This window comes from Theobroma cacao, chromosome 6, assembly GCF_053813885.1.
Source record: "Theobroma cacao isolate CCN51 chromosome 6, ASM5381388v1, whole genome shotgun sequence".
NCBI lineage: Eukaryota > Viridiplantae > Streptophyta > Magnoliopsida > Malvales > Malvaceae > Theobroma > Theobroma cacao.
Window position 1 is genome coordinate 1,870,495 of NC_142644.1, and position 11,258 is coordinate 1,881,752.

At 31.7% G+C, this 11,258-nt stretch overlaps 1 protein-coding gene across 3 annotated transcripts; it reads left to right on the forward strand.

The window, feature by feature from the left end:
- The first annotated feature begins 1,409 nt into the window (after window positions 1-1,409).
- Window positions 1,410-10,144, forward strand: LOC18595226 (zinc ion binding protein). Of its 3 annotated transcripts, XM_018123919.2 has the most exons (9): window positions 1,410-1,694; window positions 2,278-2,377; window positions 4,071-4,182; window positions 5,424-5,820; window positions 8,834-8,909; window positions 9,016-9,062; window positions 9,185-9,381; window positions 9,489-9,516; window positions 9,779-10,144. In XM_018123919.2, exons 1-7 carry the CDS (start codon window positions 1,606-1,608, stop codon window positions 9,360-9,362), a joined length of 999 nt encoding a protein of 332 aa, XP_017979408.1. In that variant the 5' UTR covers window positions 1,410-1,605; the 3' UTR covers window positions 9,363-9,381; window positions 9,489-9,516; window positions 9,779-10,144. The 3 variants fall into 3 exon arrangements, 2 of the variants coding, with proteins under 2 accessions (XP_017979408.1, XP_017979407.1); XR_001928577.2 differs by having other exon boundaries at window positions 9,185-9,516; XM_018123918.2 differs by lacking the exon at window positions 9,489-9,516.
- Window positions 10,145-11,258: the final 1,114 nt, after the last annotated feature.

Below are 11,258 nucleotides of genomic sequence, written 5' to 3' on the forward strand. Positions count from 1 at the left end.
TTGATCTTCATTCTTGGTGATTGTGCAAACAGACTCATCATCTTGAGTGAAGTTAACATAAGCATCTATCGTATTAATTTTATTGATCAATTTCATATTCGGATTGAGTTAAAATAATTATACAGATTATTTAATTAAAATTATTATACAATATTATTATATAATTTGACTAAACAAAAAAAATATAATTATCTTAACAGGTTAGTCTCTGTTCATATTATGATCACTTCACCTTATACCATGAAGAGTCATTTTTTTCTAGGGTTGAGTTTATTATTTATATGTTTATTTCATATCATTTTTTTCATAAGCTTTTAGTTTTTTGTTACAAAATTATGAAATTAATTAATTATAAATACCATTGAAAGATTTAATTAGCCTTCAAATCATTTAAAAATTAATATCAAAATAAAATTTAATTCATTGAATTATAATCCAGTTTAATTAATATCTTGAAAAAGCAATTAGCATTAGAGTTCCATTGATCAAATTAATATTGATTCCAAATTTACTGTAGATACTAAAAATGCCCTTGTTTTGTTACTTTTTCCCTTTTCAATTTTTTTCTATATTAATCAATTTCCTTATCACTAGGGGCATGCTTGGTTGGAAAAATAAAATAGTCATTCTTTTCCTATTTTTATTCTTGAGATAAAAATATTATTTGAATATAATAAATTTAATAAAGAATATTATTTAGTATTATTTAAATTTAATGAAGAATATATTTTATGTTTTAACTTTAAATATTATTTATTTATAATAAAAGGTTCAATTATCTTTTAATATAAAAGATTATTAAATTATAGTAAAAATATATTTGTATTTTGATGAACATATTATTTAATTATAGCAAAAGTCATTTTGATTTTATTACTTAGAATATTTTTAACTTTTAACAAAATTAATTTTTTAATTTTAATAAAGAGTATTTTTTTTCTCATCATAGTATTTTTATTTTTTAATTAAAAATTTTTAAATTTTAATAAAGTGTATTTTTATTATTTATCCATTATTTCTTAATTATTTTTTAAAATTATTTCTATTAACTAAATAATAAAATAAGTAATAATAATAATAATTTTTATCCTATTATATTCTCATGAATTAATCTATAATAATTATTATTTTTCTATTTTATTTTTTTGAAATGAATATTCTATTTTCATTTTATTTTTTTCAGTTAACAAAGCATGCTGTAGATTTTTTTTTTCAAATTAATGGTAATCAATATATTTAAAACTAAAGATAATTTCATATATTTATCTCAAAGTTAATATATAATTGAATTAAAAATAAATTTAAAATATTTAATACATAATTGAATTTAAATTTTTTTCATAAATATAGAAAGAAAAAACTCCCGCATCGAAACGCGGAGTTTTGCCTAAAGTCGCCATTAGAGACACACGAAAAGGACCAGAAACCCAAATCCTTCGCTGTATTGTATCTTTCTTGCGTTCACTCCCTCCATTGTTGTGATAATATGTGCTCTTTACAGCACTGATTATAGAAAATTTATCTTCTTTGAAAGCAATTGTTTGCGATTTGCCGGCGAAGAATTTGTGTTTTGGTATTGATTGTTAAGGTTATAAGAAGAAGGAAATGGATGCGCAAGCAAGGAACAAAGCGTTGTTTCGTGCTAAATTGAATGCACAGAAGAAGGACAAGCGCATAGATTCCCCCCTTGTCAGGTAAACTAACCACATCTCTGCCATGTAAGCATATACTTCAGCCATGAAGTGGATGTATTATTGTTCTGGTGATGCTTTTCTATTTTGGGATTTTTTCCCTAATGTTGAAAGTGTTTTAGACGTGCTTTTCTATGCCTGTTTTCTAAAGAGTTAGTGTGAAATATATCCTTCTGGATATTGAAGCACTATGCTGTGGGGAAACTTTTGGCAGGTTTGCATCGGAATTCTTCTTGCTTTTTGGGTTGATTGTACTGTTGTTATGGTTATGTTGCAAAATGGCATCGTTTTCTTGAGGACGTTGCTTTTGGAAGATGTTATTTCCTCTAGAGACGGTCATTTTTTGTGTTTGGAGGAGAGGAAAGCATGTGCTTGTCGTTGTCTACATTCTTAAGTATACAATCAGGATGCGTGAAAATGGGATGCGCAATTGTGCTTCTTGTCAATTGATTTCTTTAAGTCTGTCCCATTTGCTATTTGCTGTTTCACTTTGCATCTTCCAAGGGTGATTGTTATGTTAAGCCTAAGTTAGTCATGACTTATTTGCTGACCGGATTTTCTCTTTCTTTTCTTTTGCACATAACAGGTACAATGAATTGGATCAACCTGTCTGCAGGATTTGTGATGTCGTTCTGAAGTCTGAGTCCCATTGGGATGCACACCAAGCTTCTCGTAAACATCATGAGGTAATGTTTTGTTTTCCGTGTGAATGACAATTAGAACCCTGACACAACTCTCTGCCGAAAGTAGGTTCAAAATGTTGCTATGATGTTAATGTATTTAATGAGTGCAGTTGCTTTTTCATTACTGTACGTGTATGTAGCTCTGATTTCTAAGAACTGATCTCTTACTGACTTGCATAATCTTTGTTGCACAAAAATTGGTACAGATATTCGTGCTATTATCACTTCTTTACTCTTCCATGCATGGATTAATTTCGTAAGGGCTATGTAAAATGTTTAGTTCTAGATTTTCCTATCAGTTGAGGCATTTCACTAGCTTTACCAGATACATGGGGATGAAGAGTGATCAGGTTTCAGTCTTAGGTATCTTGTAATAAGCTCCATTGGTTTGAAGAGACTGTTGCTGTCTTCCTATAAAGATCCTTGTGTATCTTGATTTCAAGTAATCCAGATTTATACCTTTAGGTTATCATTACCCACTGTTTGGAAAATGCGTTATCATTTTTAAGTTTAGCATTATCTTTTGGTTGGTAGGAGGTCGTGTTAGGTTGGGGTGGTCTTTGAGTAACTGCATAGGCAAATGACTGAATTCTGCTAAACTCTTTGCTGCATTTGGTATGGATAAGGAAGCATAGTTAAATATGCATGTGTGGGAACTCATCAGGCATGGCTCTTGTACTGGACGTCTGATGATATTGGGTGCCTTTGAGAACAGTCTTGAAGTCATTTATTAGGTATTGGAGACAGTTGATTGGTATGATGGTTTCGGGGTGTGTAGAGAATGCTACAACATAACAAATATGTGTTTCTTGTTCTTTTTACTTTGAAATAAATATGCTAGGTTCTTTTCTTATAATCTTTACAGTTTAAGGAATTACTTTTTGTCAGATTAGTTGTGATTTGATTATTCTATTGCCAAATATTGGTGTAATTTTGCAAGGTTGAGGAGGAAGAATTTGACTATATTTAAACTAGAACTTGCACCGTTCATTTGCTTCCTTAATCTTAGGGCATATGTTCTTCCTATGATTGTTTATGGACCATAATCTGAAAGGTTTTTGGAAATGTGCTTTTGACAGTTGTCGACTCATGTAAATTGTTTAGTCTCACTTTGAATGATTTATCGATTTGACCAGATCAAGTCTTTGAGTTGATATATCCCAGTATTATCTCTTTTCTTGAAACAGAGATGGGTGGATTTCAAGTCAATATCTGATCTTCTACAGCATTTTTTCATTTGTTTGTCTATTTATTAAATATTTAGTGAGGTCATTTAGCTTCAAATATTGTGATTGTGTTCTTTACTTTATAGCTATGATATATATTAGCAGTCTTCCTGCTAAATGTGAAAACTTTTCTTGCAATGATTGTTATGAGTTATCTTGAAATATTCTTGGGTTAATTCATAATTTGGGGCAAAATCGAAACGACCTCCAGCTTTGAAACTTCCTATAATGGGAGATGTAGAATAGGAGTAGAAGTAAGACTTGAATCCTTGGCATCATGCTTAATTTTTTTCCAAGTATTTTACGATTAGGATCTGCAGTTTCACTTTCTTCATTGATTATATGTTCCATTATTTATTTGTTTCACATCGATCACATGTTCCATGATTTGTTTGCTGCCACACTTTTACTTTTATCTTCTCTCATTCGTATTTGAGAATTTACTAATGAGAGGCTTTATGTTGGGACAGGCAATTAATAACTTAAAAGCTAATGCAGCTAAGCGTACTCAGGCTAGCAATACACAATCTGGGCTGCCTCTGGGTTTTTTTGATAATAATGGGACAGGGAAGCAAAAAACTGGTAAGAATTATTGGATATTTCTGTATTTTTTTTGACTGCATAGATTGATTCTCTAACAAAAATGCTGTTCATAGCTGCTTTACTTTTGATACTAGAGTCAAGATTTATTTTATCTTAGTATCTGTAGAAGAGGTATAAATGCATGAGAATAAGTGAAGCAGGAGTTTTTTTGTGGATGCTTTTATCAGTTTAAACAGTACTAGTGCCTTAGTTCATGTATTGTGTGAAAGGTTTTTGTTTGTTAAATAATTGGGGAAATTTATCAATTATCTGAACTGTGTGCTTTGCAAATTGATATCACTCTTTTTCTCTGTATTATCAATGCTACAAAGGATCTATTTAGTGGTCATATCCTCATTCCCATCTTTGCCTTTTGTGTTGGATATGTGTTGACACAGAAGAGTTGAATCTACATTGGATTTATTCCACATTCCCATTTATGGAGTCTCTAAATTTAGGATCCAAGCATCTTTTTCTTTTTCATTTTTTGGTAGTTGCTGATAGCTAGGCCTTTCTCTATCTTCTGATCGTCATTGCATTTCATGGTCTCTTTTTTATAATATATTTCATGGCTTCTTAAGACATGCCTTCACCAATTAAATGCTAAAATATAAGCAAGTAGCCATATTTCTTATAAGTTTCAAAATTTATTAAATTATTACTTCATCAAGTTCATTTATCTTTTTTCGTTTGTCAGACTCTATTTTGCTAGCTGAGACAATAAAAGGACATTTTACAGGGGATAAAAGAAGTGCTTTTGGTCTAACATATCTAAGACCTAGAATATGAGTGGTATATCTGTTCTATATGTGAAATTATAGGAATTGTTAATTCTTTTGTAGTATCAGTTAGGCATCCAACCGTATGATAGGTGTCTTACCATCCGATAAGAAAAGATCTAGGGGTATCTTTATTTCATAGGTTCAGATATGTAGAGGATTTAAGTTGTGTAAGTCGTCAATAGTGCAAAAGGTTATATTTTTCAGGCAGGTTTACACATGTACAAGTGTCTACAGTATGAAATATCTGAGTGGTGGTACCATGATTCAAAGGTTTGGATTTGAAGTATGAAGCAGCTATGATTCTGATTTCAGATAAAGGCTAATTACACCAAATTAAACCTTCTTTGAACCAAAAGGCTCCATATATATATTTTGCTCAGCCAAGCTTGTGTTTATATTGTAATTTGTAACTATCATATTGTAATTAGACTTGACATAATAAATTCTCTTTTGTAACAGAGACTGTCAAGTTGCCGGATTCTAATTCAAACAAAAAGCTGGGAATTTTAGCACAAACTCATGCTATGGAGTCACTTTATTCAGAGAAGGAGAAGGATGATCCCCCTCAAAGTAGTGTCACTCAAACCAAAAAGATTCAGCCACCCAAGTCAAGACAGGTCACAGGGTTAGAAACAAAGCAAGTGAGGGGATCTCTTCCTGATGACTTCTTTGATAAGGATGAAGCCAATTTACCTGTGAATGGCATGAAGCCTGCTAGGGATAATAAACAGAAATCAATGCAGGCCACTGCTCTAGAAACCAAGCAAGCAAAGGGAGCTCTTCCTGAAGGATTCTTTGACAATAAGGAAGCTGATTTGCGTGCTCGTGGCATTAAACCAGTTAAGATAGATGTCAAGTAAGTTCCTAGTTTGATGCGTTAATGCATATTCACAGGCCATTATTTTCTGACTTGAATATTATATACCTTCTCTTGCAAAACAATATTTCTTCTGAAAAATTTCAAGGATTAAGAAACTATGATGAATACATTTACACTAGTGTTCCTACTTTGTCCTGATATGAATAACACAGCAATTTTGTGCTCTTTGTAATTAGCTGATGAATAGGTATGATACTGATATATTAAGTCCATAACTAAGTTGGTCTTGAGAGACTAATTCAGCTGTCAATTTACGTGAATCCTAAATATTTGATTGAACATTGAAGAATCAAATAAAAATTAGGATAATTTTAGTCATTTTATCTGTCGTAAAATAATAGTAATTTTATCTCTCTAAGAACCAGGATAGAATCCCACATGGGACATCCAATTGTTTTTTTTCCTTTTAGCTTCTTCTTCTTCTACTTCTTTTTTTTTTTTTTAAGTGTGCAGTTTAAAAGTCACCATTCCTGGAATTTTTCTTTCCATTTACAAAGTGGTTACAATAAGGATAGTTATAGTACCAGGGAGTCGTTGAAATTTTGATAATAATATGGTTATTGACTTAGTCCATGGCCAATTTTTTAGAGGCATCTTAAAATTAAAATAAAGACCTACTTTTCTGTTCCCAATTATAAGATTATAATGCTCCCATGGAAGATCTACGTCCTTTTTTTCCCTGTAAAATATGTGTTGTTCAGTACAAAGGTTTTAGTGGATGCCTCAAAGAACTCAGATTAACTTATTTTTTAAAAAAGAATTGTTGTCTAGGTGGAGGTTAATTTTATTTATTTAAGTGGAGTATATGAAGGATTCTTGAATCTTAAAGTCATTGTTAATATCTTCATGGTTTTCTTCGTGGAAGTTATATAAAATGTTAAATATAATTGCACTTTGTGGTTGTTTTAAGATGACTTGTTTCCTGATCCAAATTAATAGGTGATTGCTAGACCATGGTTGCTGTTGTCATTAGTGGACTGGTTGAGATATTCGTTTATGATTGGTCAAAGTAATAAAACTTTATTGACATCATTCTGCGATTGTGTTTCTTCTGGTAGACATGGATGGGTGGTTTTATCATTTAAGAAACCGTTGTATTCACACACATCCAAAGAGGAGTGGCAGTTTGTATGACTCTGTGAATTTTTGGATTTGGCACTTGACTTGGTGCTCTTGCAATGAGACTCTGGAGACAAGGAATGTTAACTTGCATGTTTAGGATATAACAATTTTTTTTTTTTTGGGTAGTGGTAGAATCATTCATTATGTTAGTTGGTGGCAGTGATCCTTAAGTATGCCATTATTTCAAAATTGATGTTGATGAGTTGTTAATCATGGTGTGTAGATTTGCAATAACATAATCTGCTCTAAGAAAATTTAGGATTGGGAAACATGCATGTAGGAGTAAAAATTTTTTAAATTTAGCCAAGGTTGAATGGGTATAAGATGATACATTTTCTGTGGGGAGAGTGCTAAAGTCAAACAATACAGAGATGCAGCATTCTGATTGATTGATACCTACTCTGAGGAGCTTTTGCAGGATGGACATATGCTAGTTTAGAGATTAAGTTATTTAGGACTTTATTTTATATTTTACAGGTTCGATTGTCATCTTTACATATATTTAGGCTTTTCTAGATTTAGGATATTGTATATTAACTAGTATTTTACTTCTTTTCCGAATATTTGGGTTTTAGGGCTATATTTGGTATTTTGCAATTAGACTTTTGGGTTTAGTTATATATACCTATGTTGTTTTAGTTTAGGGTAGGCTTGGGTTTATGAATTATTGATATTTTCGGGATATTTTAGTATTAGAAATTGATATTTGAGAATTTGATTGAGAATTCAGATTATTTCTTGAGTGTTTTGATTTTTTATCTTGTTCTGCACCAGGAGCATAAGGTTCCCAAATGCATCTTGATTTGCACACCTTGCTCAGATATTACTTTAAATGTTGTTGGCTATTGTGCATGTATAGGTCAAATAAACCTTTTCCGTTATGCAAAAAGTTCTGATTTTGTGGATATTTGAATAATTAAATGTATTTGGTGCAGAAGATTGATGGAGAAGTTAGGATAAACCATGTTTTGCTAGAATAGTATGAAAAATAGGATGACTCATCTTCCTAGTATGAAATTTACTCAATCCTATCGAAAAGGAGAGGATTCCTATGGGCTAGGATTGTGGATTAGATACCTTATTTTTATGCTTTCTATTCTAACCTTAAGAGCTTGCTTTTTCTTAAAAAAAATTGTATTTATTGTACAATGGTATAGAAAGTCGTAACATTTGACCAATGATAAAATAATCATCCATTCTTAGTCTTGTACACGCCAAACATGGTGTATATGATAAAATAAGTTTGTATGATTACTAACGAATAAATTACTTTGTACCTAATTTAAATGTCAATGGACTGTTAAGAACTCATAATAATTATCATCATCATCAGTCTCAAGTGTTTTAACGGTTACTAAAGAATAAATTACTTTTTAATTAAAATATAAATGGATTGTGGTATAGTTGTACATATTGTACAAAGTATTAAAAAAAATTAAAAAAAAAAATAGATCATCACCCCTCACAACACTCAAGACATAGGAACACTTTTTTTTTTTTAATGAACCTTAAATATTCAACAATTTTTTGTTTAGAATCTTTTGTATTTCCCCTTCTTTCTTTAGGTCGCATGAATTAATTATATTTTGGTACTAAAATATTTATTTTGGAGGATAATCTTCTCTAGCAATTTGAAAATTAAAGGAAATTAAGAGAAATGCATGAATATGAAGTCACTGCATGCTAGAAGCCACTGTGGTGTTTTATACATGATAGATTAAGAAGTTTCATGAGATCTGGAAATTTTTAGTTGCACTGATTTATCTCCTTCAGATTTAATTTGCAGTAGATAATTGGTCCAAACTATCTACTATTTGTATATGTTTTCTTGGAACAAAACTTTGAATTGATTTTACATCCTGATCAGAGATGAGTACAAGGAATTTGAAAAGTTGATTCAAGAGGATTTGCAAGGGGTGGATGATCGCATGGAAGAAGAGGAGGTTAGGTCTTTTTATCTCCTTGCAGTGCTCACTCTGGCTGTTTTTTCTGCCTTGTAATTCAGCTACTCTACAGACTTGAATAATAATCTGTTGTTGCAACTTGCAGATTGATGCAGCTGAAATGATAGAAGAGGCTGAATCTTTGGAGCAAAAGTAAGTTTATTGTGCCTGTCCAAGTTCGTGGCACTGTCATCCACCCTTTCATTTTTCACTGTGAATAAAAAGCAACTTATTATTCTCTTCACCCATTTTATTTATCTTTTCTACCCCTTCAGGGTTTACAAGGAGAAAGTGGAAATGTTGCGGAAGAGGAAACTGGAATTGCAGGCCACTAGATTGAATAAACGTGGTAGGACAAAAGCTGATAGCAAGGAATCTAAGAGTGAAGAGTCTTCTAGTGATGATGACAGTGATGAGAATTTTGCAGTTGACTGGAGAGCTCAACATCTGTGAAGTCTATGGCAAACATGGGGTTAGTACTCCTTGGAACTGTGCATTTAATGAGAAGTTGCTGACTACAAAAGGAAAACTAATAAAAGAGGGTGTCTGTTGTTTTGTGTTGTACAAATGTGGATTTAGACATCCAGAAAGAAATACACCTGAAACTGTGAGTGCTTTTATCTTCTTTAACATTGACTAAAATATTATTTTCCAAATTGTGTATTTTAGATGGTTTTTTCGTATATGCTTCTTTTCCCCTTTTTGCACTTCCTGTTCTTAATTACAATTTAAATAGGCCAAAGCATACAGAAACGAAGGTGCAAAGTGCTTTGTGTCAGTAAAAGAAGTCCAACAGTTTTTGTCCAAGCACAAATTTGTGTCCCTTAAAATTTTTTTAATTCTTTTCTTTTCTGCTGATGCGGGTGCAGATTTAGCAGTCAGATCAAGATCCAAGTACATTCTATCGAGGTTTATATCACACAAAGCAAATGAGCCTTGTCTTTTCGGGTTTATATAATCATTCACCTATGTGGCATAGCATCCATGGCCTCTGTATATAAGTTGGCTCATCAGGTTGTCAAAAGCTTTAATTAGTGACTTTTCTTCGTAGACGGCTTCTTGTGGAATGATCACTTGTAAACTTGGTTTACAGCTTCCATGAGAATATCTCTTCTTGACTTGTATGGTTTTGACGCCCAGCAGAAAGCTTATTGGGGTTGGGTTTCGGTTTATTAAAGATGTAATGTAGTTTGTCAAGAGTAACCTGATGCAAATGAAGATGGTTCAAATTTCAACTGGTTCTGCATCATGATTCTGATTCTGTTGCCTCGATTCTTTCCTTTTGTCAAAGAGGATAACGAATCCGAAGGCTATGCCTGATTTTGGTCTTAACAATACATTAAATATGAATGGCCATGTTTTGCACAGATTCATTTTATCGTAAACCCTTTCTTAAATTAGGTTCACGCACTTGTTAGGATTTGTATTTGGTACGTTATGCAATTGAATCAGTCTCGGGTTTCGACTTCAATTATTTCTCATGGTACAAGAATCAGTCATCCCATCGTCATTGTCTGATTGTGTCACGGGATTATTATTATTTTTTTAAAGAGTACTTAAATAAATTATCACGTTTATAAGTTTTTTAAAATTTACGTACTAGTTTGATATGAGATCGAAACACTTCGTTTATTATTTCTTTTGAAGACTTGGCACTGTTTTCATTGTTGTCGGTGATCTTGCTTACCTTTTTTAGATGTGCAATATCTACAGTTATAAATTTATCTAAATCTCTTTATCTAATTGATCCGGAATTGAAACATTCTATTTATTTTCTTTAAAATGCATGACGTAGCCTTTATGGTAAGCTTTCAAGTTGGTAATTAATTAACAAATCACTTTTCATTTCTCATATGATCTCTTATTAGCTAGGAGAAATCACTATTGTTTTCAATGTGCCGCCCAGTCATACGACTTTCAGTCATTCACGAAATGCTGTTCAAACCCTTTAACCGAAGCAATTATACAGTGTACCTACATATTCAACTCGCAAAGAACAAGCTGCTTATTACTTACCCATGAATAAACAAAAGGTGCTTATAAAGCCAAGCCTAATCAACTTTGGTTTCAATCTTTTGCTAAACTTGGGCTTCTTTAATATATACATAAATTAAGATTATTTACATTCTATGTTATAATTTTTTGTCTCTTTGGAGGGTTGACTTTAACAATTCATCCAATTAACAAGTAATTTTTTTTTGTTTAATATTGAGAAATATCAAGTTCTTTTTATTACTCTTCTGTCATTTGTCCCATCAATAAACTTAATAGCCTGTGGTATTGAGTTTATTGGCATTATTATATGAGTAGAAATGTGGAATACACAAATGAAATGCTGTCTAGTGCCTT

Bases quoted from the DNA above. Each gene is read 5' to 3' on its own strand.
- LOC18595226 (XM_018123919.2), top strand. From the start codon at position 1,606: ATGGATGCGCAAGCAAGGAACAAAGCGTTGTTTCGTGCTAAATTGAAT. The intron at 1,695-2,277 runs GTAAACTAACCA...TGCACATAACAG, and splicing joins ATAGATTCCCCCCTTGTCAG to GTACAATGAATTGGATCAAC. The intron at 2,378-4,070 runs GTAATGTTTTGT...ATGTTGGGACAG, and splicing joins CTTCTCGTAAACATCATGAG to GCAATTAATAACTTAAAAGC.